The sequence below is a fragment of the Aspergillus costaricaensis genome, assembly GCF_003184835.1.
Source record: "Aspergillus costaricaensis CBS 115574 unplaced genomic scaffold BO79scaffold_7, whole genome shotgun sequence".
Classification (NCBI taxonomy): Eukaryota; Fungi; Ascomycota; class Eurotiomycetes; order Eurotiales; family Aspergillaceae; genus Aspergillus; species Aspergillus costaricensis.
The window spans coordinates 931196-951674 of NW_020291807.1; the positions used below are offsets into that span (position 1 = coordinate 931196).

The 20479-nt window shown below is 50.7% G+C and overlaps 5 protein-coding genes across 5 annotated transcripts; 2 read left to right on the plus strand and 3 right to left on the minus strand.

Moving 5' to 3' along the window:
• Positions 1 to 8553: 8553 nt before the first annotated feature.
• Positions 8554 to 9994, plus strand: BO79DRAFT_252513 (RNA-binding protein; the record flags this gene model as incomplete). The annotated part of the gene is made up of 4 exons (XM_025685932.1): positions 8554 to 8634; positions 8692 to 8848; positions 8900 to 9095; positions 9151 to 9994. 4 exons carry the CDS (start codon positions 8554 to 8556, stop codon positions 9992 to 9994), a joined length of 1278 nt encoding a protein of 425 aa, XP_025542513.1.
• Positions 9995 to 10786: 792 nt separating this feature from the next.
• BO79DRAFT_169009 (TBC domain-containing protein) lies at positions 10787 to 13124 on the minus strand. The gene is made up of 3 exons (XM_025679455.1): positions 12514 to 13124; positions 11655 to 12433; positions 10787 to 11338 (listed from the first exon to the last, which is right to left on the minus strand). Exons 1-3 carry the CDS (start codon positions 12985 to 12987, stop codon positions 11215 to 11217), a joined length of 1377 nt encoding a protein of 458 aa, XP_025542514.1. The 5' UTR covers positions 12988 to 13124; the 3' UTR covers positions 10787 to 11214.
• Positions 13125 to 13942: 818 nt separating this feature from the next.
• Positions 13943 to 15148, minus strand: BO79DRAFT_169011 (putative calmodulin). Its single transcript, XM_025679456.1, has 3 exons — positions 15030 to 15148; positions 14496 to 14970; positions 13943 to 14409 (listed from the first exon to the last, which is right to left on the minus strand). Exons 1-3 carry the CDS (start codon positions 15030 to 15032, stop codon positions 14003 to 14005), a joined length of 885 nt encoding a protein of 294 aa, XP_025542515.1. The 5' UTR covers positions 15033 to 15148; the 3' UTR covers positions 13943 to 14002.
• Positions 15149 to 15884: 736 nt separating this feature from the next.
• Positions 15885 to 18471, plus strand: BO79DRAFT_190762 (AFI1/MesA family protein; the record flags this gene model as incomplete). Its single annotated transcript, XM_025680763.1, has 3 exons — positions 15885 to 16522; positions 16575 to 16635; positions 16686 to 18471. The coding sequence occupies 3 exons, from the start codon at positions 15885 to 15887 to the stop codon at positions 18354 to 18356; spliced, it is 2370 nt and encodes a 789-aa protein (XP_025542516.1). The 3' UTR covers positions 18357 to 18471.
• Positions 18461 to 19866, minus strand: BO79DRAFT_243937 (uncharacterized protein; the record flags this gene model as incomplete). The annotated part of the gene is made up of 2 exons (XM_025685330.1): positions 18708 to 19866; positions 18461 to 18477 (listed from the first exon to the last, which is right to left on the minus strand). The coding sequence occupies exons 1-2, from the start codon at positions 19711 to 19713 to the stop codon at positions 18461 to 18463; spliced, it is 1023 nt and encodes a 340-aa protein (XP_025542517.1). The 5' UTR covers positions 19714 to 19866.
• Positions 19867 to 20479: the final 613 nt, after the last annotated feature.

Consider the following 20479-nt stretch of genomic DNA (forward strand, 5'->3'; position numbering starts at 1 on the left):
CATCGCAGAGGAATCCGGCCTACATACATGAAGGACTGATCCTCGCCTTCCCTCCCCCCTCCATCTCTTCATGGTTGACATCCTCCAGATTCAACTCTGAAACTGGCATCCACATTCCGTGCAGCAGCAGCAGCTTTCTCACAAGAACTATCGGCTGCCTTATCCCTCAATCGGTATTGATTGCTAGCCTCATTCTTATTATTAGTCTCTTGAAGCTCGACCGTCCCCCTGTCTTGGGTCGATTTTATTTTTAAAAGAGAGACATAAAAAAAAAGCTACTATTTTATAATTTTTTTTTTTTTTCTCATTTTCGTTTATTTATCATTTTATTATTTTTATTTTTTTTTCTGCCCTCCCTCCAAACGCCGCCTCCTCCTTTCCCCTGTGCCTCGTCAGAAAATAATATAAAGGACTATTATTTTACCCAACTAGCTCAGGCCGGTGCAAAACAGGCGCGGAAAAAAGTGGATCGATCTGACCCTGAGCACTTCGCTTGGCGCTGGGCTCTGGTAGTATAGATACCTTCCAGTCACTACTTCCCAACCCAGCTCGATTCTCCGGTCACTCCTTTTTAACTCTTCTGCCTATTATTTCACTGTCGTCTGGAACTTATTCTTCCTCCTTCTTGTTGTTCCTTTCACACGTGGTCAATCTGCTGCCTACTAAGCTACCAAAGCTACCCGGGCACTACCAGAACCATACAACGCTATCGCCGTTGTATTTCCGTGTTTTCCCAAGACAATCTAATCGACTCCGCCACCCAGTTGAACGTGCCTAAATAACCACTCATCCTCCCCTCCACCCCCCATTCTCCAAAAACCATTTTCGACCTTTCTCGGTCCCCCATTTTTGCAGAACTTCGGATATCGAAATTGCGCCCAACTTCACTGGTCACCACAAAGCTCATCTTTTTTTCTTTCGAACCCCCAACCGGAGCGGAAAGGAGAAGATGAGCTCTTCCTCGGTGCAAGTTCAACCGCAACCTTCCGGCGCCACAAAGGGGGTCACATCCCCGACTGGCTCGACCCCCGGCTCCATGAATTTCGACATTGTGCGCTGCTCTCGCTGTCAACGATCTATGAGTCTCGAAAACGAATCCTCTCCCGGCGTGGTTCGTTTCGGCATGAATTCCTACTACTGCAGTCGCTGCGCATCCATGGTCGGCTTCATCCGCTGAAGCCCTCAACTCGGACTAGCCAACCAACCCACGTTTCTCTGCGAACTCAAGGAAATGAGAGAAGGGGCAACACCACTACTACTACCACCGACAAAGCGACACAATTATTTCGTCCGCTCTACCGCTATCCCAGCTCGATGGTGGGATTCCACAACGGGCGGAGACGAGTGAGAAGACAAAGCCGACTTTCGACGTGACAAATGCTGGTTCTACACCCTTTCTTCGCCTCGCCGTTTACTCAACCCAACAATGCATTACTCGGGACCAATGTTACTGTGCTGGCACAGATTGTTGATTCTTTGTTGTGTCTGATTGAGTGAGGGTTTGCGCATGTTGATCCTGTACTCCTGCGTCACCCGTTTACCCCATATGGATACTAGCTATTGAATCTGGTTGTGTTCCTCGGTGCCCTGCCGATTATTTCGCAAATTGGCGCGATTCATGTGCTGTCGCAAATCAAACATACACAACCGCGACTGCAAATATCGAACCTCCTTCCTCCACCCCGCAACGCGCCCTACATTACGCGAATATTAAATTCAGCATGTGGAATTGGAATTTGTATTGGCGCGGGGCCGCGTGGCGGTGTCACCGACCAGGCAGGGGGGAGGGGCGAGGGGCGAGGGCTGATGATGATCATCTCGTTGAGCAGAGTCCCACTCTCCATGCGAACAGCGCTCCGCTCAATGATGATCGTCCAATTCCTTCCATCCCCGCCACTCGCACCATACCGCACCGAGGAATTTTTCTTTGCTGTTGAAATTGGAGATATTATTACTGTTTTGTGAATTGATTTGAAAGAATTGCTTGCCTGCTACCTTAGCCTAGCCTACTATGATACCCTGTACTCGCTTTATTTTGATTTGTTACTTGGAAACGGGGGTTATTTGTTTACCGTTTGGATTCTATTGTGTGAAAGACGACACAAATGATCTACATACACCATGTCTTTGTTACCTTCAACTCTCAACTCTTCCAATTTCCACAATACCAATACACACATATAGTCATATTAGCAAAATCTACCACACTACTACTACTACTACCTACCTACCTACCTACCTAAAACAGTAGTAACTACATTGCAAAAAGAAACAAGCAATGCCATCAAGCTCTGCAGAACACTCCAAACTCAAATCACCTAATCTCCATCCCCATCCATCCCATCTATCTCAAATCAAACCCCTACCTACCTACCTACATACATACAAATACTACCCACCAACCAAGTAAAATCTGAAAACTGAAAGCCCCTCACCCGAAACCCATCCGGCACGCAAGAATGACAGATCCTTAAGCACAATGATGCAAACAAATCCCCAGATTTCAATTCCAATTCCCGATTTCAATTTACCTCTCCCCCTTCTTCATCCTGTGACAAACATACATATATACATAACATAATCCATGCGCCGTGCCAATCGTAATGTAAATCCCGAGAGCCTAAACGCTAATCTTCCCCCCCTGCCCCCCCCCCCCGCGGAAAGATAGGGAGAGAGACGGGCGGCGGACAGGGAGGGAGGAACGATCATCGGCTGGGATACTACTTACTTACTGTGGAGTGTAGATACGAACATGTTACTTATTCGTTATTACTGTATGTACTTACTTACTGACTGACTGAAGGAGGAAAGGAATGAAATGGACAGATTGGGGTTTAGTGTACTGTGTTGGTGCTCAAGCCACGCGCGCGTTATGGTCCGGGGCCGATAGATACTACTATAGTACTAGATAAATAGATACAGTAGGGATGGGCTGGGACGCGGGATGATCCCGCTTGTTCGGAATGTGGTGGTTTGGTGGTTTGTTTGTTTCAGGTATTGCTAGTTATCTGTCCTATCTATCTTAAACTATTTGACTACGTATCTGAGTGGTTTTGGTAGTATTACTTTCTTTGGGTTTTGGGGATTTGATTTGAAGGGGTAGGTAGGTAGGTAGGTAGGTAGTTAGTTACTGTGGTTAGAGGATAGTATAGTCCTATTCTCTCATTTTCCCACTCTTTTATTTTTTTATTTTTTTTACCCTCTATGCTCCTGCTACTGCTCCTGCCCCTGCTGCTGCTATTATTACTGGTAATTCTGGTCTTAAACGCTGGGCAAAAGAACTAAGAGCACCGGTTCTCAAGCTAGCTCTGACTAGCGTTAAGCGGAGTCCAAAATGTGAGTACTGAGCGTACTCCGTGTTGGGTTAGTAGCATGTAGATACTGAGTCCCTACTAACTGCAATTGTCAGTAGGTGGTAGGTTTTAGTTGGTTGGAATGGTGTCTACCCCGTAGTTCGTGTAATGCCTAAACCCCGTAATTCCTGGGATTTTTTCTCCGTATTTTGGCGCCAAGGAGAGGGGGGGGGGGAAAGCTGAACCCCCCCCCTCTTTCGTCTTCTTTCCTCCATTCCTTTTCTTTTTATTCCCCCGACTTTTGAGCGTGACGACAACCACAAGCAAACAACGACGGTAAAGTCCGTATACTAGGTATTACATGGGGGGTCCGTCCACGGACCTTTTACCCCTCCATTGTTTCCTTTCCCTTTTGCCCACCCACCCCTCTTCCTCCTCTTCCCCCTTACAGTGATGGGACATTAGCCTGGTTGCCTGTAACACGGACACGTAAGTGTGAGCAAAGTACTCCGTAAGTACTTTGGCGTTGCCCCGCATGAGAGACGCCGTGATCGGATCGATGGCAGTCGTCTTGTCACGCTTGTGTTGTATCAGAAGTTCAGAACCCGATTCGAACCCCGAGCGAGTCAGGGACAGCAAGTCAGCCGCCTGGGACAACGGAGATCACTCACATTAAACTAGCTTTTGCTTTTGCAGACTAAGATAGTTAGTTAGCAAAAGAGAGGAAATTCACGCTGGATTACCTATTGGAGGTTGTGACGGGCGGCCCTTCAAGCCACACCCGAAAGATTGCTTGACCGACCCCTTTTGTGGTGTCGGCAATGGTGGGTGTCGCTGATCAGTGGGTCGTGGCTCATTTCAGTCGTGGGTTTGGCCTCGTTTCATCGTCTCGTCTACTTTGCTCGGGGTCCACCGTGCTATGGTGCTAGTATCGGGGTTAGCACTGAGCGAGCGATGGGAGGAAAACACCTGGAGGGCAGAAGGGGGCGATGAGGGGGGACGGGAGAAAGCCTCAGGATTGGCTTGCTGCAATGGGTGGCTGTGCGCTGGAAAGAGCTCAGATAATCAACTTGATGGTGTCACCCAGGGTGAAAGCATCATGTGCGCGCATATGTGCGTGGTACTGTATAAAACCTCAAGTATTGCAGAACGGTCTGCCCGATGTCATGGTCGGCAGACGATTTATCCCATGGTCACCGTGTTAGCGGAAATGTCAGATAATCCCCGAGTGAGCCTCGATAGGTGACAGGAATGGCATTGCCAGTCGGGTGGCCGCTATGTCCCATTGCATGTGACAGGTAGAGCTCGTTCCTCAGAGCTCCGTTCCATGGTAGTTGTCTGAATCTAGTGAGTTGTTGTCCTGAGGAATCGAGGGCGATCGACCGGATCTCCCAATTCGGCCAGTCTCAGACAGGAAGGTAAGTCATGACTTCGAGATTCAGTATCACAGCAACGTTACGATCCAAAGAAACCAAGCAATAATCTTAGGTTTTCGCTCCACAGCAGAACAGCGATTACGCCCCGTAGCTACGATCACAAGAGATCCCATCTTCACATCATCGGGGTCCCACGCAGACATGGAATAGGTCGTAGTGTTCAATAGTCCGCAGACTAACTGTGCTGCTCATGTATGTAATCGGTAGGCGCGACCAGGCACGGAGGGACAGGACATTTTAACCTCCTCGTACGGCAGTGACACGATCAAAGCTTAGTCGTCCACGCGACCGAGACAGATAAGTAAGTAATCCACCAGGAACATTCAGCGTCTTCCCTGATCGGGAATATGAAGATTTCAAGATGGTCCCATCTCAAGTGGAGAGAGAAATAGATCTTGAGCCAGCCACGACGGATAGCATCCTCTAGTCTGGCTTCAAGTTTTTTTAGGTCCCCGGGATCCCGATGGGTCATGAAATCCTCGATCTCTTCTAGATTGTTCGCCTGGTTGGGTATGGAGTCATCAACGAGTACTTGCTAGTGGGAGATCCTACCAGAGCCGCGGGCCCGTGGGCGGAGGGCGAAGACGAGGGCGAGGGCGTGCCTAATCACCAACTAAAGTCTACTATGTTGTATGGGTCGATCGTCCGACTATCGATTTTTAGCGGAGTTTCTGGGGGAAGGTAAGCTAGATAGTTTGTGATCTGCCGCCATGATCGTGACTCAGCCAGGCTTAATCAAATGGACAAACACACACTCAAATCATTCACACTCATAGGCGAGATCTAAGGCGACTGAAGCAGACAACCACCTCTACCTGATTCGGAAGGGTCAAGCAAGGCCGCGGCGCGGACAGATTAGACTCGGATTGCAGCGGCTTATCTCGGCAGTTTAATCCAGTGCCTGGCGTTTTAGAGTGGCTTCCCTGATAACTCTCTCTCCCTCTCTCTGTTCTACATTTCTTTTTTTCCAGCTGTAGGTTCCCGTAAATGGGATCTGATGACATCCTCATCCACTTTCAGCCCTCCCATCCTATTGCTCCTAGTCTCACCTCACCAAACCACATTGGTCGCAGCGGTTACCGGAGCCTGACGCCTGCTGCCCGGGCGTTGGTTGGTGTCTCCCGTCCAACGCTTCCCGGTGACTGAACCAGACTTTCTAACAATATACGGCCAGCTGCCGTGTGACATTCTTTTGGATGTATCGCTCAGCGCCGGCGGTGACTGGAGTGGCAAGGTTTCGATGCATGGAGTGGACAGGTACTCCCGGGCGGCAAGACCACCGGACCTACTTAGGCGATGACTGCGACTGTTGTTGGAAATGGATACCTCATATGCAGGTGGCTTCAGGGATCTTCCCGGCCGAATCTGGGTGGTCCCAGAACCGAATCAAGGGGCAAGGCTGGATCCGACTGGGGAGACGCAAGTTGTTCAATAGGCTGCTTGAGAAGCTCGCTTGCTTGGGTGATTACTCTGGCTGGTCTGCTGTTGCTGCATTTCATTTCGTTTTGATCTCTGCTGCGATGCATTCCTGGATGACTACCATCTGTGGAGACATGGGCTGAGACCGAGACAATTAACCCGAACTTACTAGTGCAGCAATGAGGAGAGGCCTGATGAAAGAGGAGGGAAAGAGGTGGGGAGAGGTCGAGTCCGGGTGAAGATGCTGCAGTCTTTGACCTTTCATGATCAGACATGAGACAAGTCCGACGGTGTAACTCCACATCCCCATTTCAGGGCTGAGGTTATTCTATTTTTGCTTGCAGTGCTGCTTACTTAGTATGATGAAGGTGACCCAAGGGATGCGAAGGGAAAGCAGAACAAAAAAAGAAACATCTTTTTCCGTATCGCATCAGCTGTCTGCTAACATAATATTAGATCTCTACTTATTTTGGTTGGCTGCCCTTCTTTGAGGGGAAATATTTCTGGCCACCGCAGGGCTGACCGAAGGTGAGTATGAGGATGAGGATGATATTAACGGAAAAGCACAATGCCATTTGCCTTTCAGGGCGATGCAGGGCGGATGGTCCACCATCAACTCTTTTTACGTTTTTTATTTCCCCGTCAGCAGCAATTCTTGGTATAGTTCTAATTAATTTATTTGTTTTATTTTTATTCGACACCAATTCTTTTTTTTACTTGATTGACTGGACAGGACAGAGACCTTGTTGTTGTTGTGGCTGCCCTGAGATCTGGCGGTGTAACCCTGTCCGCCAAGCGTGACGTACTCGAGTGTATTGGAATGAAGGCGGCGGATGAAGAGGAAAAGGTGTGATGAGTGATGAGTTATGAGACCATGGAGGTTATTTTGGAGTTGGTGTTGAGGAGTGCCATTGAAGGAAAGGGCTGGCTGGATCCATGATGTTGGGTTGGGTTTCTGTTGTTGGCGACTGTGTCCATTCTCATCGTCATTTACTTTCCGATCTTTACCAATCAATCATTGCAGCTTTAACTCGAGGATATACTTCGAGTTGTCTGTCTCACTGCTTCTCTAGTCTCTAACAGTACTTTTTTCCTGGTGCTACATGAGCAATACCGGCTGCTAGTTAGTTCAATCTCACGCAGCACACTATGTGAAGAAAGAAATCATTAACTTTCTTGCTACAAATAGAAATCTCTCAATTAATTCATCGTCAACTCACTGGCTCTGATTGACAGAACTGGCTGACTGAATGACTGATTTTTAGTTTATGCCCAGCAAGTCAGTCAGCCATCATACAGCAACTAATCAATTAATCAATTAATCAACTAACTATATTTACTTTTTCTTTTCTTTTTTTTTTTTTCAGTTCAGTTCATTTCTTTTCTCCCCCGTCTCCTCATTCAATCATTCTTTTACTCATCCACTAACTACTGTACTTACTTCTTTCTTTTTTCCTCTCACCTGGTTTTTTTTGACTCCATCACTTTATTCGGCCACTCAAGCTCAATAGTGAGTCTCCATCTTTTCTTATCCATCACTGTTGATCATGCATGACATATCATCATCAGCCTGCTTGGGCCCCGTCCTCTTTCGATCCCTCGACTGCGATCACTACCACCACTACCACCACCACCACCACCTTCTCCTCCCAACTGCCTGTGCCAGTGCTCCCAAATTGACCCATCCCAGTCTCCTCCAGGCATCAGGCCCGGAATTCCCTCGCAAGCTCTCCAGCACCAACTGCGCCCCCTTTTAATTCGTCAGCGGATGCATCGGTGGCTTTCGTCTATTTTCCTTCTGCTTCCTGGCCTCGTTCCACTAATCTTATCCTCACGGGTCCTACTGTCCTCTCCGTTTCCACTCCCTCGGACATTCTTCCTGTCTTTGCTATTCTTATTCTGGCCCTCCTTACTCTACCTGCTGCTGCTTCAGCACTGGCCTCAACACTTTTCGCCTTCGGTGGGCCGCTTTCGATGTAGGAGGTCGATCAACCCTCGGGCGCTTGTCTTCCAATCTTGACATAAAACCCACGAAGCACTGGTCCTCGATCTCTTACATTTTTCCTGTGGATCGGTTTCTTTTCTTCAAACTGTACCTGATTGTTCTGAATAGCGACCGGGGTCTGCAAAGGACGAACCAGTAAGCATAATCCCCTTGGGCATCATTGGTCATACTACCCAGGTGTGAGACCGTCAGACCAAACCCCGATACTTATATTCTAGCGTCTAGGTCACTACCCCCCTGCTAACCGAGTCCATCCTGCGCATTGAAGCTTAAAATCATCGGAAATAGTCCTTTTGTCAGAAGATCACAGGCTTTAAGCTCACGGGGTCCACCTACTCTTCATCCATTCTCCGAGCACTCTGGGGATCTGACATATCGATCCCTACTATACCACACTATCATGCCTTTCCCTCCACGCGAGAAGGGCCGAATGGCAAAATCCGGAAGGTCAGAAGAGGAATTCGTTCTATTCCTCCAGGGCGTATGTCTCACACGTGGTACATCCCATACACGCGATCATGTCTAACCCTGAGTGCAGATACCGGCGCACTGTCGCTGGCAAGAGCTCAAGGACCTAGTCCGCCAGACAGCCTTACATATCCGTCAGGCCGTGGTCTACGATGACCAGCATGGATTCCCAACCGGTCTTGGCCAGATCATTGTGAAGAACGAAGACGAAGCATGGCGAACCTACCGTGCGTCATGGAACCCTGATAGTCAGAAACTAGCTGACAGTGTGCTTCTAGATAGGCTTTCTACCAACGGCTGGGAAGGCCAGAGCCTGGTTGTCACATTAGCACGAACCAGCTCACCTACACGACCAATTGCCGGGCCTACGAAGAGTCCAACCTGCGTGATTCCGCCCAACTATGTACCAGGCTACTCGACTCCGCCACGATCAACACAAAACATGGCAGTGCCTCCGTCTCCCATTTCCCCCGAGTAAGTAGAGGAAGTGCATCCCCTTCTTCCTCAGGTGACGACTGACAACTCATAGACCCATCCTATCCGGCAGTCCAAACTGCCCGACATATCCAGCTACTGATTACGGCCCCATGGTCAATCCCCTAGCAATGCCTCAACAGCCTTTCATGCCTTTCCCCACAGATCCAGTCACACAACAGCCCATAACAGGCATCCCACCGTCGCCCGCTCCTCCCCGCCACTCCTTCGGCGACGCCTTTGCTATTCCCTTTCTCCCCACATATCCTTTTACGACCACGCCACCGTTCCCTGACGCCCCAGCACATGGCGGCTTTAGTCTACCCGAACGTCGGGCCCACATGTCCGGCAAAGCTTCCTACGGCTACAACCCGGCGTTCGCGCCGCAGATCTACCACACCGGGGGCCCAGGCCCCCGTTCTTCCCCACGACGAACTATATTCGTGCAGAACCTCAGTCCCACCACCACCGACAAGCTCCTCCGCGCCTTCATCGAAGAAAGCGGCGCCACAGTGGAGCAATCAGAGGTGTCTACTGACCCTGACACCGGGCGCTGCAAAGGCTTCGCGCGGGTAACCCTGCGCACAGCGGATGAAGCCAAGCGTGTTGTAGCGCAGTACAACGGAATCAATTTCATGGACGCGAAAATCCGCGTCAAGATTGACCGGAGTCTCCATCTCGCGTACAGCCTGACCCGCGACAGACACACCGGTTTGGTTCCATTGACCAACGCGAACGGCCCGGTCGCAAAGAATCAAGGACCATATGGTCCTGGCAACAACAGCCCGAGGTCATCATCGCTGTCTTCGTCGACTTCAGCGTCGTCCAAATCGGGCGAGCACTGCGGGCCTCTGGTTGTTAATGGGTCGAACACTGGAACCAAAGCAGTGGCTACTTAGCTGCATATTTCTCTTCCTCTAGTTCTGACAAATTGACTTCTAGCTACTATTGATATACTACAGATATATTATCGTCATCAATATTTACTGCAGAGGGTAAGGCCGGGATAGAACGGGATCATGGGGTTGGGTTCACTACTATGTTTGATGTGGCTCTGGTATTGGATGTGATCATAGTTTATATGTGCATGATCTTATTTCTTCTTTCCTCTACTTATGTGTGTGAGGTGAGGGTTTTTCAATGAGACTTTTCCAGAGTGAGATTTTACGGCGTGCGTCGAGGGGGCGTTAACGGGGTTTACTGAACACAAACACACTCAATACATACATTTACATAGATAGAATGAATTAGTTACTTCTATTGAATCAAAGCAAACCCAATATTTGGAATGAAAAAAGGCATGATGCATTCAATCAATTTCATCATTTCACTCATGAGTCATCCATCTCATCTCATCTCATCTCATCTATCTGACTGACTGACATAGTCAGATCAGCCTTAAATAACATGGTCAATCAATCAATCAAAAAAAAGTCAACATCTCCAAGTAAAATACATCCCCATCTCCCTCGATCAACCAATCAACTTCTCCTATATGCTTTCTTTTTCCATTTTCTCTTTTTCTCTTTCTTTTTCCATCTTTTTTCTCATGTCTCAGTCAGTTCCATCAATGATATCATGCTCTCATAACAATCAATAATACATACAGTAATGGTAGTCAGTAGGTTAGGTTAGTAGGTTAGTTATCATGAGAAAAGGGTAAAAAAAAAAAAAAAAAAAAAAAAAAACGCCAGAAATTGTTCAAAAAAAAATTGACAAAAAAGGGAAAAGGGAAGAAAGTGTAAAATACAAGTACAAAAAGGGTGAGTACGAGACGTCTCAATTAGGTCATCGTTAGATCCGGCGCGTACGTGAGAAAGTGAAAAGGGTAATATAAGTAGCGTAGTAGGTTCAGGTAGGGAGACGGAAAGACGGACGGCCGGACGGGACGGACAGTTTAGTCCCAATTCGGAATATTGTTTTGGGTCTGGGTCTGGGTCCGTGTGGTGGTTAAAGTAGAAGGTGGCGAATTCGGTGGGTTAGATGGTAGGTGGTAGGTAGGTAGGGTTGGTTTTCGTGGCTAGCTAGCTGGCTGGCCGTAGCTGAAGTCGTAGCTGTGTTCCCTGGCTGGCTGACTAGCTAGCTGGAAAAACAGGGAAAAGAAAGAAACGTGATGCCATCATTTGGCATGGTCGATTAATTCAGCGTACAGCGGCTCGGGGATCTTGCGGACGATTAGGACCGTCAGGGCGATGATCTCTTTGGCGTCTAGTGGTGGGAAGGATCGGAGGATTTTGTTGGGACTGTGGATGGGTCGTTAGCGCTGTTACCTCACTTCACATGTTCTCTGAAATGTCTGCTGCGGGCTTTGATTTGGGTTTGGGGGCTATCATATCGTGCCCAGGAGATTTATTCTCTCAGAGGGAGCTGTGTGTCGGGGCTGTGTTCTGAGGGGATGTGATTTGTCTTGTTTATCCCCGTTTTTGTTTTGTTTTTGGTGGTATGGTATTGCTTTTTCGAGGGGACGAGGCGGACGAGGAAAAAGAAAACATGAAAAGGGGGAATGAACAAGGGTAGGTAAGGGGAAAGGCAAAGAAAACAAAAAAAAAGAAAACATACCTCGGACTTTCCAGGATAGTGTCCCTCATTCGAATTAATTGCGCCACGATACACAAGATATTTAAATGTGTTCCGTACGCGAACAAAAAGTCCCAAAGATGAAGCACTTCCGGAAGAGGAGGCGTGCACGCGCAGAGGGTCAACACCGACGGAAATGCATACAGTTTCGCCTGTAGGCCCTTAGAGAAGAGGTACGCCGCTAGTTTGGGCTCGACGATCTCTAAACATTGATCGACCAAGCGCAGTCCTCGATGAACCCCGTCCATGGCGCCGCGGATGTAACCCGGACATTCGCGTGTAATAAACGAGTGGAACAGGGCAAAGGCCTCGACTTCGCTGCGGGCGGCGTAGAGGAATGGAGCGCAGAGCACGTTCATGCCTTGGACGTAGATCGCTGATTCATTTGTAATCCCGCTGCTGCCGCCGCGACTGCTGGCAACACTACCTGGTGTTCCAGATGGGGAGGGCTCTTCTTCAATGCTCGGGGGTGTGTTGATCAAAAGCTCAATCTCTCGGAGACGTGACGAGGGACGCGATCGCGATCGGTATTTATTCTTTGCATCGTGAAGTTTCCATGCGACAGCGTTGAGAAGCCGGATCAGGCTGGCCTCCGTAACGCGGCGTTTGAATAGGGGGTCTGTGGCCATCGTGCGGAATGTGTCATTGCGGATTTTGGTGTAGGCTGGGGAGCGACCACGGTGGATGAGGGAGAGGTATTCGTCGGTTGGAACAGGAGAAACATCGAGAAGGACGAGCCAGAGGTAGATTCGGTAGGTGGACTGTCGCGATAGTGTTAATGAACGTGTTGCTCTTGATTCCACGAGGGGCAGAAAGAGCACGAGGGGGGCGTGCTACATACCATGCCATCCGCGTCTGCTTCGACTCGTGTCGAGAGAACGAGGTACCGGAGCTCCTGGAGACCCTCCTGAAGGTTGCCCTGGTGCGGACCGTCCCGGAGGAGAGTCTCCAAGACCGAGCGCTTGATTCCAAACCCAGAACCCGTCTTTCTAGCCGATCGCTTTTGAGTTCCTATCGCAGGGGCCTCCCGAGACGAGGCATCGCTGTTGGAGCGCGCCCGGCGTTGCGAGCGCAGTCGCACGGGCGAGTCCAGCTGAGGAGGTTGGGCGAGCTCCTCGGCGCCAGCAGACAAGCGCCCCGACGGCGGATGATGAGCAGAAGAAGGTGGGTGAGATGAGAGGATTTGGTGAGACTGGATCTTGCGCAAGCCTCGCATGGTCCGCGGTGAAGGTGACCCAGCCAGAGCAGCGAGATTAAGCTGGGCCTGGGTGGGATGGAAGGACGAGGGAGAAGGAGAGGACTCGGAGGGCGCCATGCTGGGCTGGGCTGGGCTGGGGCTGGAGGAGTGGAGGGAGAGAAAGAGTGGGCTTTGCTGCAGGTGTGACGGACAGACGCTCGATTGGATGGATCAGCAAGGATTGGGGTTGGGGGTCTGCATCTGGCGCAGAGATACAACCATCTTCCTTGAACGTGGAATCAAAGAAGGACAGGAAGATGATCCATGAATATTATAGTGACAATAATGAAAAAAAAAAAAAAAAAAAAAAAAAAAAAAAAAAAAAAAAAAAAAAAAAAGGAAATAAAGTGTCTATATTCTTATATATATTAATTTTTAATCTAGACTAGTCTAATACCCAGCTGGAGGCATGGACTTAAAAAAAATATAAAAAAAAAAAAAAAAAAAAAAAAAAAAAAAAAAAAAGGATTTTTGGAGATATTTATACCACGTAAGAGTCAATAATAGTTAGGGTTGGGAATGGGGGAGAATGAATGGTTGGAGAAAAGAAACGACGCCGAACGGATGCAAGAAATCAATGGCTTCTTAGGGGGTTCTGCTGCAGCTTGGGATCATCACTAATTTTTAGTGTCTCTCTTCTTCTCTCTTTCTCTCTCTTCAGAGTTTCAATCTGATGGCGGGCCTTTTTTTGCCGACGGACGGAATGCGGGGACACGCGACGACGCGAGTAAAAAAGCTCAGTTGCCATGGGAAATTCCTGGCCTTAATCCTCACGGGCCCACGAGTCTTGTCTTGTCTGGTTCTCGTTCTTCGCCCTGTCAACTTTATTTCCATCGTGACATGTTCCTGGCTGGCTGGCTGTCATGTTTAACTTTCCGCAGATGGAGCTGCCCTGAAAGATATATACAAGATGTTGCTGGTGTAGTAGTAGTAGTTGTTGTTGTTGCTGTTGTTGTCTCTACGGAAATCCAAAATTGCAGGTCAATGGCTGCCAGAGCCAGTCGGGTTCCCTAAACTATCGGTATCCCTCCTCATCCGAACGCCGTTACCGAACTATAAGCAATAATTCCCACTCCGCCGTTGCGGCTATCTACTAGGCGTCGCGGCGATTCGTCGATCCATTCTCTGTCCCTCCCATGATCCCACTGACAAAGTCCTGGTATCGGAATACCTCCCCCCTCTTTCCTCCGCCCGTTGCCCGAGCACCTTTCCCACCAAATGCTCGTCGCCCCGTAAATCCACTGAGTACCTCATTGATCTCCCGGTCGCTTAGTGGATGGTCTCCGTCCTCGGACGCTGTATGTAAGAGAGCATCGCGCAGCTCGTCGACGTCGATCTGACCGCTATCGTCCTCGTCAAAGGCCGCTAAGGCATTCATGAGCTCTTGGCGGGAAGAAAGAGGGGCGAGCAGCTGTGAAAGGGTATTAAGGAAGGTGGGGAAATTCATAGTCTGGGGACCTCCCAGAGGGAAGAACTTCGAAATGGCAGTCGGGTCTTGGCCTGTCGAGCAGCGTTGCGTCAGTATCATATGTCATCGCCCTAAGATGATCGACTAGCTAGTCTTCAGCTAGCCTTCTTCTACATACCCACGTTCGTAAGCACATCAGCCACATCGTCCTTATCTACCAAACCATCGTTATCTCGGTCCAAGACCTGGAAGGCCTCTCTGATTTCCCGCAGTTGTGCGGGGGGTAGTTTGGCTGCTGCATCAGAAGACGCCGCCATCATGTTCGTGGCTTTGGCTTCCATCAACGATGGCGACGAATCCGGGGCATTGGCGCCCCTCGTTGGCGAGGGGGGCGCCTCTCGTGTGAATCGAGGCTGCGCAATGGGACTCCTGGGCTTGCTTTTGGGTGATGAACCGTCATCTTCCTCGACTGTGTATGATTCCTTGAGTTTGCTCGGAGACTGGACCGGGGTGTATCCGCGACCGGGGGAACTGCCGGGGGTGCTTGAACGGCCCTGAGGAGGGGAGTTGGGTGTGGAAGGACGGCGAAAAGGGGAGGGTCGAGGGGAGCCAAATGATAATGGCGATGGCCTGAAGGGGGCGTTGGAGGAGACCTGTAGATACGGCGGTGAGCGGAGTGCGGAGGGAGGAAACTGGGAGGATGAGTACTTACCATGCTGGAGTAAACAATGTGGAGAATAAATATGACGATGATATGCAACTGTACAAAATCCCCTATCAGATCGGGAGGATCACACACAGCAAAGAAGGGATCAAGAGGGGAAAAGATGGCAGGATAGAATGGGGGATGGAGATAACCATTCATACATAGTTCCCAGAAGGGGAAAGGCAGCCAAACAAACAACAAGGCATCGGGGGTTCAAGTCGGGCCGAGACGGAGGGGGCACGTGCGGGGGCCCAAGAAAGGCAAGAAGCGGCAGTTGCTGCAAGTCTTGAAGTTCCCTCAATCGAACTGCACGGAGAAAGAGATCCGATCATTGGCATCTTCTCTATTATTATCATCGATCTAAAACAGTTTACTATCTGCTGGTCTAGATCTCATAGCCTAGATCTCCCGTGCCCATTGCACGTCCCATTGCAATTATTCTTACCTCCCCCCCAACTGCGTGCATTGAGGCCATGGCGGTCGGTGGTGCTGGTTTGTCTCCCGTCGCCTTTCCCCGCTGTGGAGATCATCGTCGGTGCGTGGGCTTTGGAGGCTCTCGTCCCCTTTCTTTTTCCCCTGAATCTATCCCGACTAATCCTCCGATCGACGAACCTCTCTCCCCCCCAAAGTCCGCCCTGGCTCATGATCCCCGACAATGACTGACAGTTCGACAGTATCAGTTGCCTGAGTCAGGTCGCCTCGGTTTTCTACTGGGATTAATTGATCGAGTATGCTGCTATTATCGTTATCCTCGTGCTCATTGTTCGCCGGTCCTCTGGAGCTATCACTTGCCACCCCCGATCCGCTCTCGATCTGAATGACCCCCGTGCCCACCTCGACCCCCTGTTCCCCGGCCAGAAAATGAGCATCTCACTTCCCTACCGACCTACTGACGATTCCACCCTCTCGCTTGCGGCCACCACCAATCCCTCCAAGGCCAATGGCCATCCCCGCCTCTCCCCTTCCCCTTCCATCATCCACCGGCGCACCCCCAGTAGTTCGGGGAACTCGGCGCGCCGTCGCTCGCTGGGCAATGGTCCCTCTGCTCTCTATCCCAAACCGCGACGATGCAAATCGCAATACCCCCGAGATTCGCCCGAGCGACATGTCGAATACATCCTCGTGGCCTCGTTCCACATTGACCGCGGCCCGATCATGGAGCATCAGTATCCCGCCGCAATCAGTGGCGACGAGAGCATGCTAGCAGAGCTGATGCTTCCCGATCAGACGCACGTTCGGAGCCAAGACTGGACAATCTTTTTCCTACATAAGGACACGAGCGCGGATGCCGATGAGGACGACGACGCCAGTACCGGCAAGAAAAAGAAGAAGAAAAAGAAGTCCCGGATAGGGGATGCGGAGAGCGGCGACGGGGATAGCGAGGATGTCGACGGGTCAACCGAAGAGGAGAGCAGTGACGAAGAAGAGGGTGGCGAGGGGCCACCCTTGATGTATGTGCTCAACCTTGTAAATACGAAGCAAGATAATTCCGTCAAGCGGTATGTCCTTCCATGGTTTTCCGGCTGCCTAGTCAATACTGAACAATCACAGTGGTGCAGTTGTCAAAGCCATGGCGATTTGTACGCGACATTCTTTCCTACATATATATAAAGTAGGTTCACCCAGTACAGCGCATGTGATGGAGCTGACCGGTCACGATAGCCTCTACTTCTCCTGGCCCTGGAGGATTACTTCAAGAACCCCTACCCCGAGACGCTCGCATCGTTATACAATGCCGTGAACGCCATGGACCTGTCGTTGATGCCAAGGCTATCTCTTTTAGAACGACTGATCTTGCAGGCGAGCAACTGTAAGGATATGTTTATCGAGAAATTCGAGCAGATGATCCACCAGCGACAAGTTGAAGACGGCACGCCTTTCGACGACGAACCCCCGTCCCCGAAAAGGCCGGCCGCCCCTCGATACACGCTACCCCGAGATACCCACGAGTATGAGTCTAAGATCGTCTACAACGACATTCCTATTCCTGTCAAGGTGCCAACGGTCATTTGGCCGGAGGTTGTGGGCGACTTTTCCCTGATCAAGCTCATCCAAATATTTTCTGCTCCGCATGCGGCCTCGCCACAGCCTTTTCCCATCCACCCCCACCTCACCACAAGCGGACCCTTTACCCATCCGATCATTGTCCTCGTCAACGCCATGCTGACTCAGAAGCGTGTGATATTCCTGGGGCATAATCGCCCTTCAGGCGAGGTGGCCGAGGCAGTGTTGGCGGCGTGCGCCCTTGCGTCGGGCGGTATATTGCGCGGATTCACCAGACATGCGTTCCCGTACACCGATTTGACGAAGATCGATGATCTACTGAGGGTCCCTGGTTTCATTGCCGGCGTGACAAATCCTACCTTTGCCAACCACCCCGAGTGGTGGGATGTGCTCTGCGACCTGCCCACGGGCCGAATGAAGATCAGCAGCCACATCGAACCGGCCCCTGTTACCGAAGGACTTTTGTACTTCCAGCAGCAAGCCGCCATGAACCACCATCCACCGCCGAGTAACAATTCAGATCCCAGTGGAGACAATGTCTTTATGGAGGAGGTCCAGCGCAGCATCACCAACCGATACGGCGAGAATGCCATCCGAGCGAAGTGGCGCGCCTATATCACCAAATTCACCCGTGTTGCTGCTGCCTTCGAGGAGACGGTCTACGGGGCGTCCAATTTGTATGTTATCGGGCCCAACGAAGAGCTTTCGCCCGAAAGCCCAAGCGGCCTTCAGGCGGATCCGCTTGATCCGACAACGCTCCGCGGACACGGTTACGTGTGGCCAGACGAGGGCTCCAAGCAACGCGAGCTGATGGCGTCGGTGGCAAGGATTGAAGGCTGGCGGACGACGCGATCATATTACTCCTTTATTCAAGACATTGCAGCCATGTATTATCCCTCACGGCCGATTCAGAAGCCGGACCTGCATCATCATCATGACCGGCTACGGGCGCTGAGGCTGCCGCCGGCCGATGCGGGGGCGATCTACATCTCATTTGCGCATGCGGTCAAGGACTACGCAGGCATCTGCCAGCTTTTGACCGTGACTCCGGAGAACCAAGCGGGACTCTTCTACCTCGGCATGGGACTGTTCCACCCACACCAACCGGTGCGCGAGGCAGCGGTCGATCTCCTGGAGCGCATTGCGGCGCATCCGGCAGGACGACACTTTTGGGCGCAGCTCAACCGGTTCACCAAGCTGGCCTTCTTCCGGATCAAGCGGGAGAGAGACGCATCAACGCAGAGCCCAGCGTCAGGCTTGGGGAGTGAGAGCTTCGGGCCTCAAAGCCTGGTAGGGGTAGCGCTGGGCGACAGTTTTCGACGCAGTTAGCAAACCGACAGTACCCCGATTATTCGTATCATGAAATATGTGACGACATGATATAGTGGCCCCCACATTTTGATATTCTTCTGCACTGTTTGATATTTATTTGCCTACGGGCTGGATATACCTGGTTTTGAATAAGATATTATTTCATATTTTCATATACTTTCAAACTAAGCGAGAGTGGTGAATGAGTAAGTGAGTGAGTGTAGATAAGAGAAATTAAAGTATAGACATTAGAATATCCCTCCATATGTAAAAACCATATAACCATATCACATCACATATATTATCATACCCCCATGATCACCCATCCAACACTCCACCCCACCACCACCAACCCCAACCCCAACCCACCCCTCCAATCCTTCACACCACCAACACCACCACTACTACTAACCCTATCCCCCACGACCCCAACCGTAACATTAACATCCGCAAACCCCTCCCCACAAACCCCATTCACGCCCCTCGCCGTAGGCAAATAACTCCCCGCCAACGGCTGCCCATCCACACTCGCATACTCCTTATACACATTCAAAGTGGCCTGGAGACACTCATTACAAGTCGGCCAGGGCTTAGTCGAAATGGCACTCCCATACGGCACGAAATACACATCATAGTCGACGGCATTCGTGGTATTCGTGACCGCATCCACGAAACAATAGTTGTTCGTCGTGGGGGACTGCAGGCACGTGGCGCGGTAGATGGGCGCGTAGACAATCAGATCTGTGTAGAGGGATACCACGGCTTGGTTGCCTGCGTTGTAGTCGTGCAGACAGGTCGAGGATTGGAGGAGGGAGGTGGCGAGGGTGGTGAGGGCGGTGCTGCAGGTGGAGAGGTCTGAGGCGCAGGCGGTGTCGAGGATGGAGGAGGTGGTTGGGGCGGAGGTGAGGGCGTGGAAGAAGGAGGTTGAGTCGCGGAGGAGGAGGGAGATGGCGTGGCAGGTTGTTAGGGTGCTGTTGGTTAGGAGGGTGTGGAAGAAGGTGGAGCAGGTGGTTGTGGTGAAGTTGTTGGTTAGGGAGGTGTCGAAGGCGGTTGGGAAGGAGGATGTGGATGTGGTGGTGGTGTCGGTGGATATGGATGTGTCGTTGGAGGTGGTGGTGCGGGGGTGGAGGGTGAGGGTGAGGGTGTCGTCGTTGGTGAAGATATCTGGTGATAGTTGTTGGTCTATGGTGGTGGTATGTGCTGCGGAGTGATCCGCATTGACGATCTCTCCGCTGCTTATTTCTGCGTTGGATGGAAGCATGGATCCTAGTACGGATGGGAGGGCGAGTAGGGTTAAGAGAAGGAGTGATCGTTGGTGTTGGTGTTGGTGTGGTCGTGCTGGGCGTGCACGCGGCGTGTGGTAGATGGATACCATGGTGATGATTTAATGGTTTTGAGAAACCAGAGTTCAGTTTGAAGAGAGTGTGTATATAGACGGCAAAGAAATCCAAAGGAGTGTGGTTGCCCAATTACATGGTCTTGGGAATGGCTGCTCGGTGGCAGGGCAAGGGGGATGGATGGATAGATGGATGGATGGACGGATTAGGGCACTTCAGGATGGGGGAGGGCAGCTTTAATCTAAACCATGAGGCTACTGTACTACAACGGGATCAATCACACAACGGGATTAAAGCCATGGCACATTGTGGACAAGACACACACGAGCAGGGTCAGGGGCGTGCCTGACGGAGTGAGCCGTGCGCCAAAGGAAAAAAACGGGCATAATTGGTATAGGCTGGATGGAACAGTCGAGACTAGACCGACGGGCAAAGAGTCTGGACCCTCAGGGTTTATTCTTAGCAGGGCAACTGATTGGACTCCTTGCTCCAAGTACAAAGCAAAAGAAGGACTTTTCACAAGTCAATGAGCATAGCGGACAGTTCGGTTATTCTGCCTGTTGTGTTCTCGTCTGAAACTGGCGCCACCAGAATTAGCGTCACGACTGACTCGAGGAGTGTAACAGCTATTCTTATCACTCCGAACCAGAGGAACTACCACTATTCAGATAGAAGACAAAGGAAAATAAACTGCCGGATGGGAAATCCCTTAATAAGATAAATCAAAAACTCCCGAGGGAGCACGGGCTGCACGCCGGCCCCGTGGGCCAATCAACAACGCGGCAAACCCAGGAGGTTCCACCT

Excerpts from the sequence above, each read along its gene's own strand:
- BO79DRAFT_169009 (XM_025679455.1), bottom strand. The coding sequence starts at position 12,987 with ATGGCGCCCTCCGAGTCCTCTCCTTCTCCCTCGTCCTTCCATCCCACC. Across the intron at positions 12,434-12,513 it reads AAGCAGACGCGGATGGCATG|TCCACCTACCGAATCTACCT; the intron begins GTATGTAGCACG and ends CTATCGCGACAG. Across the intron at positions 11,339-11,654 it reads ACTATCCTGGAAAGTCCGAG|TCCCAACAAAATCCTCCGAT; the intron begins GTATGTTTTCTT and ends ACCCATCCACAG.
- BO79DRAFT_169011 (XM_025679456.1), bottom strand. Across the intron at positions 14,410-14,495 it reads TGATGTGCTTACGAACGTGG|GCCAAGACCCGACTGCCATT; the intron begins GTATGTAGAAGA and ends GCTGCTCGACAG.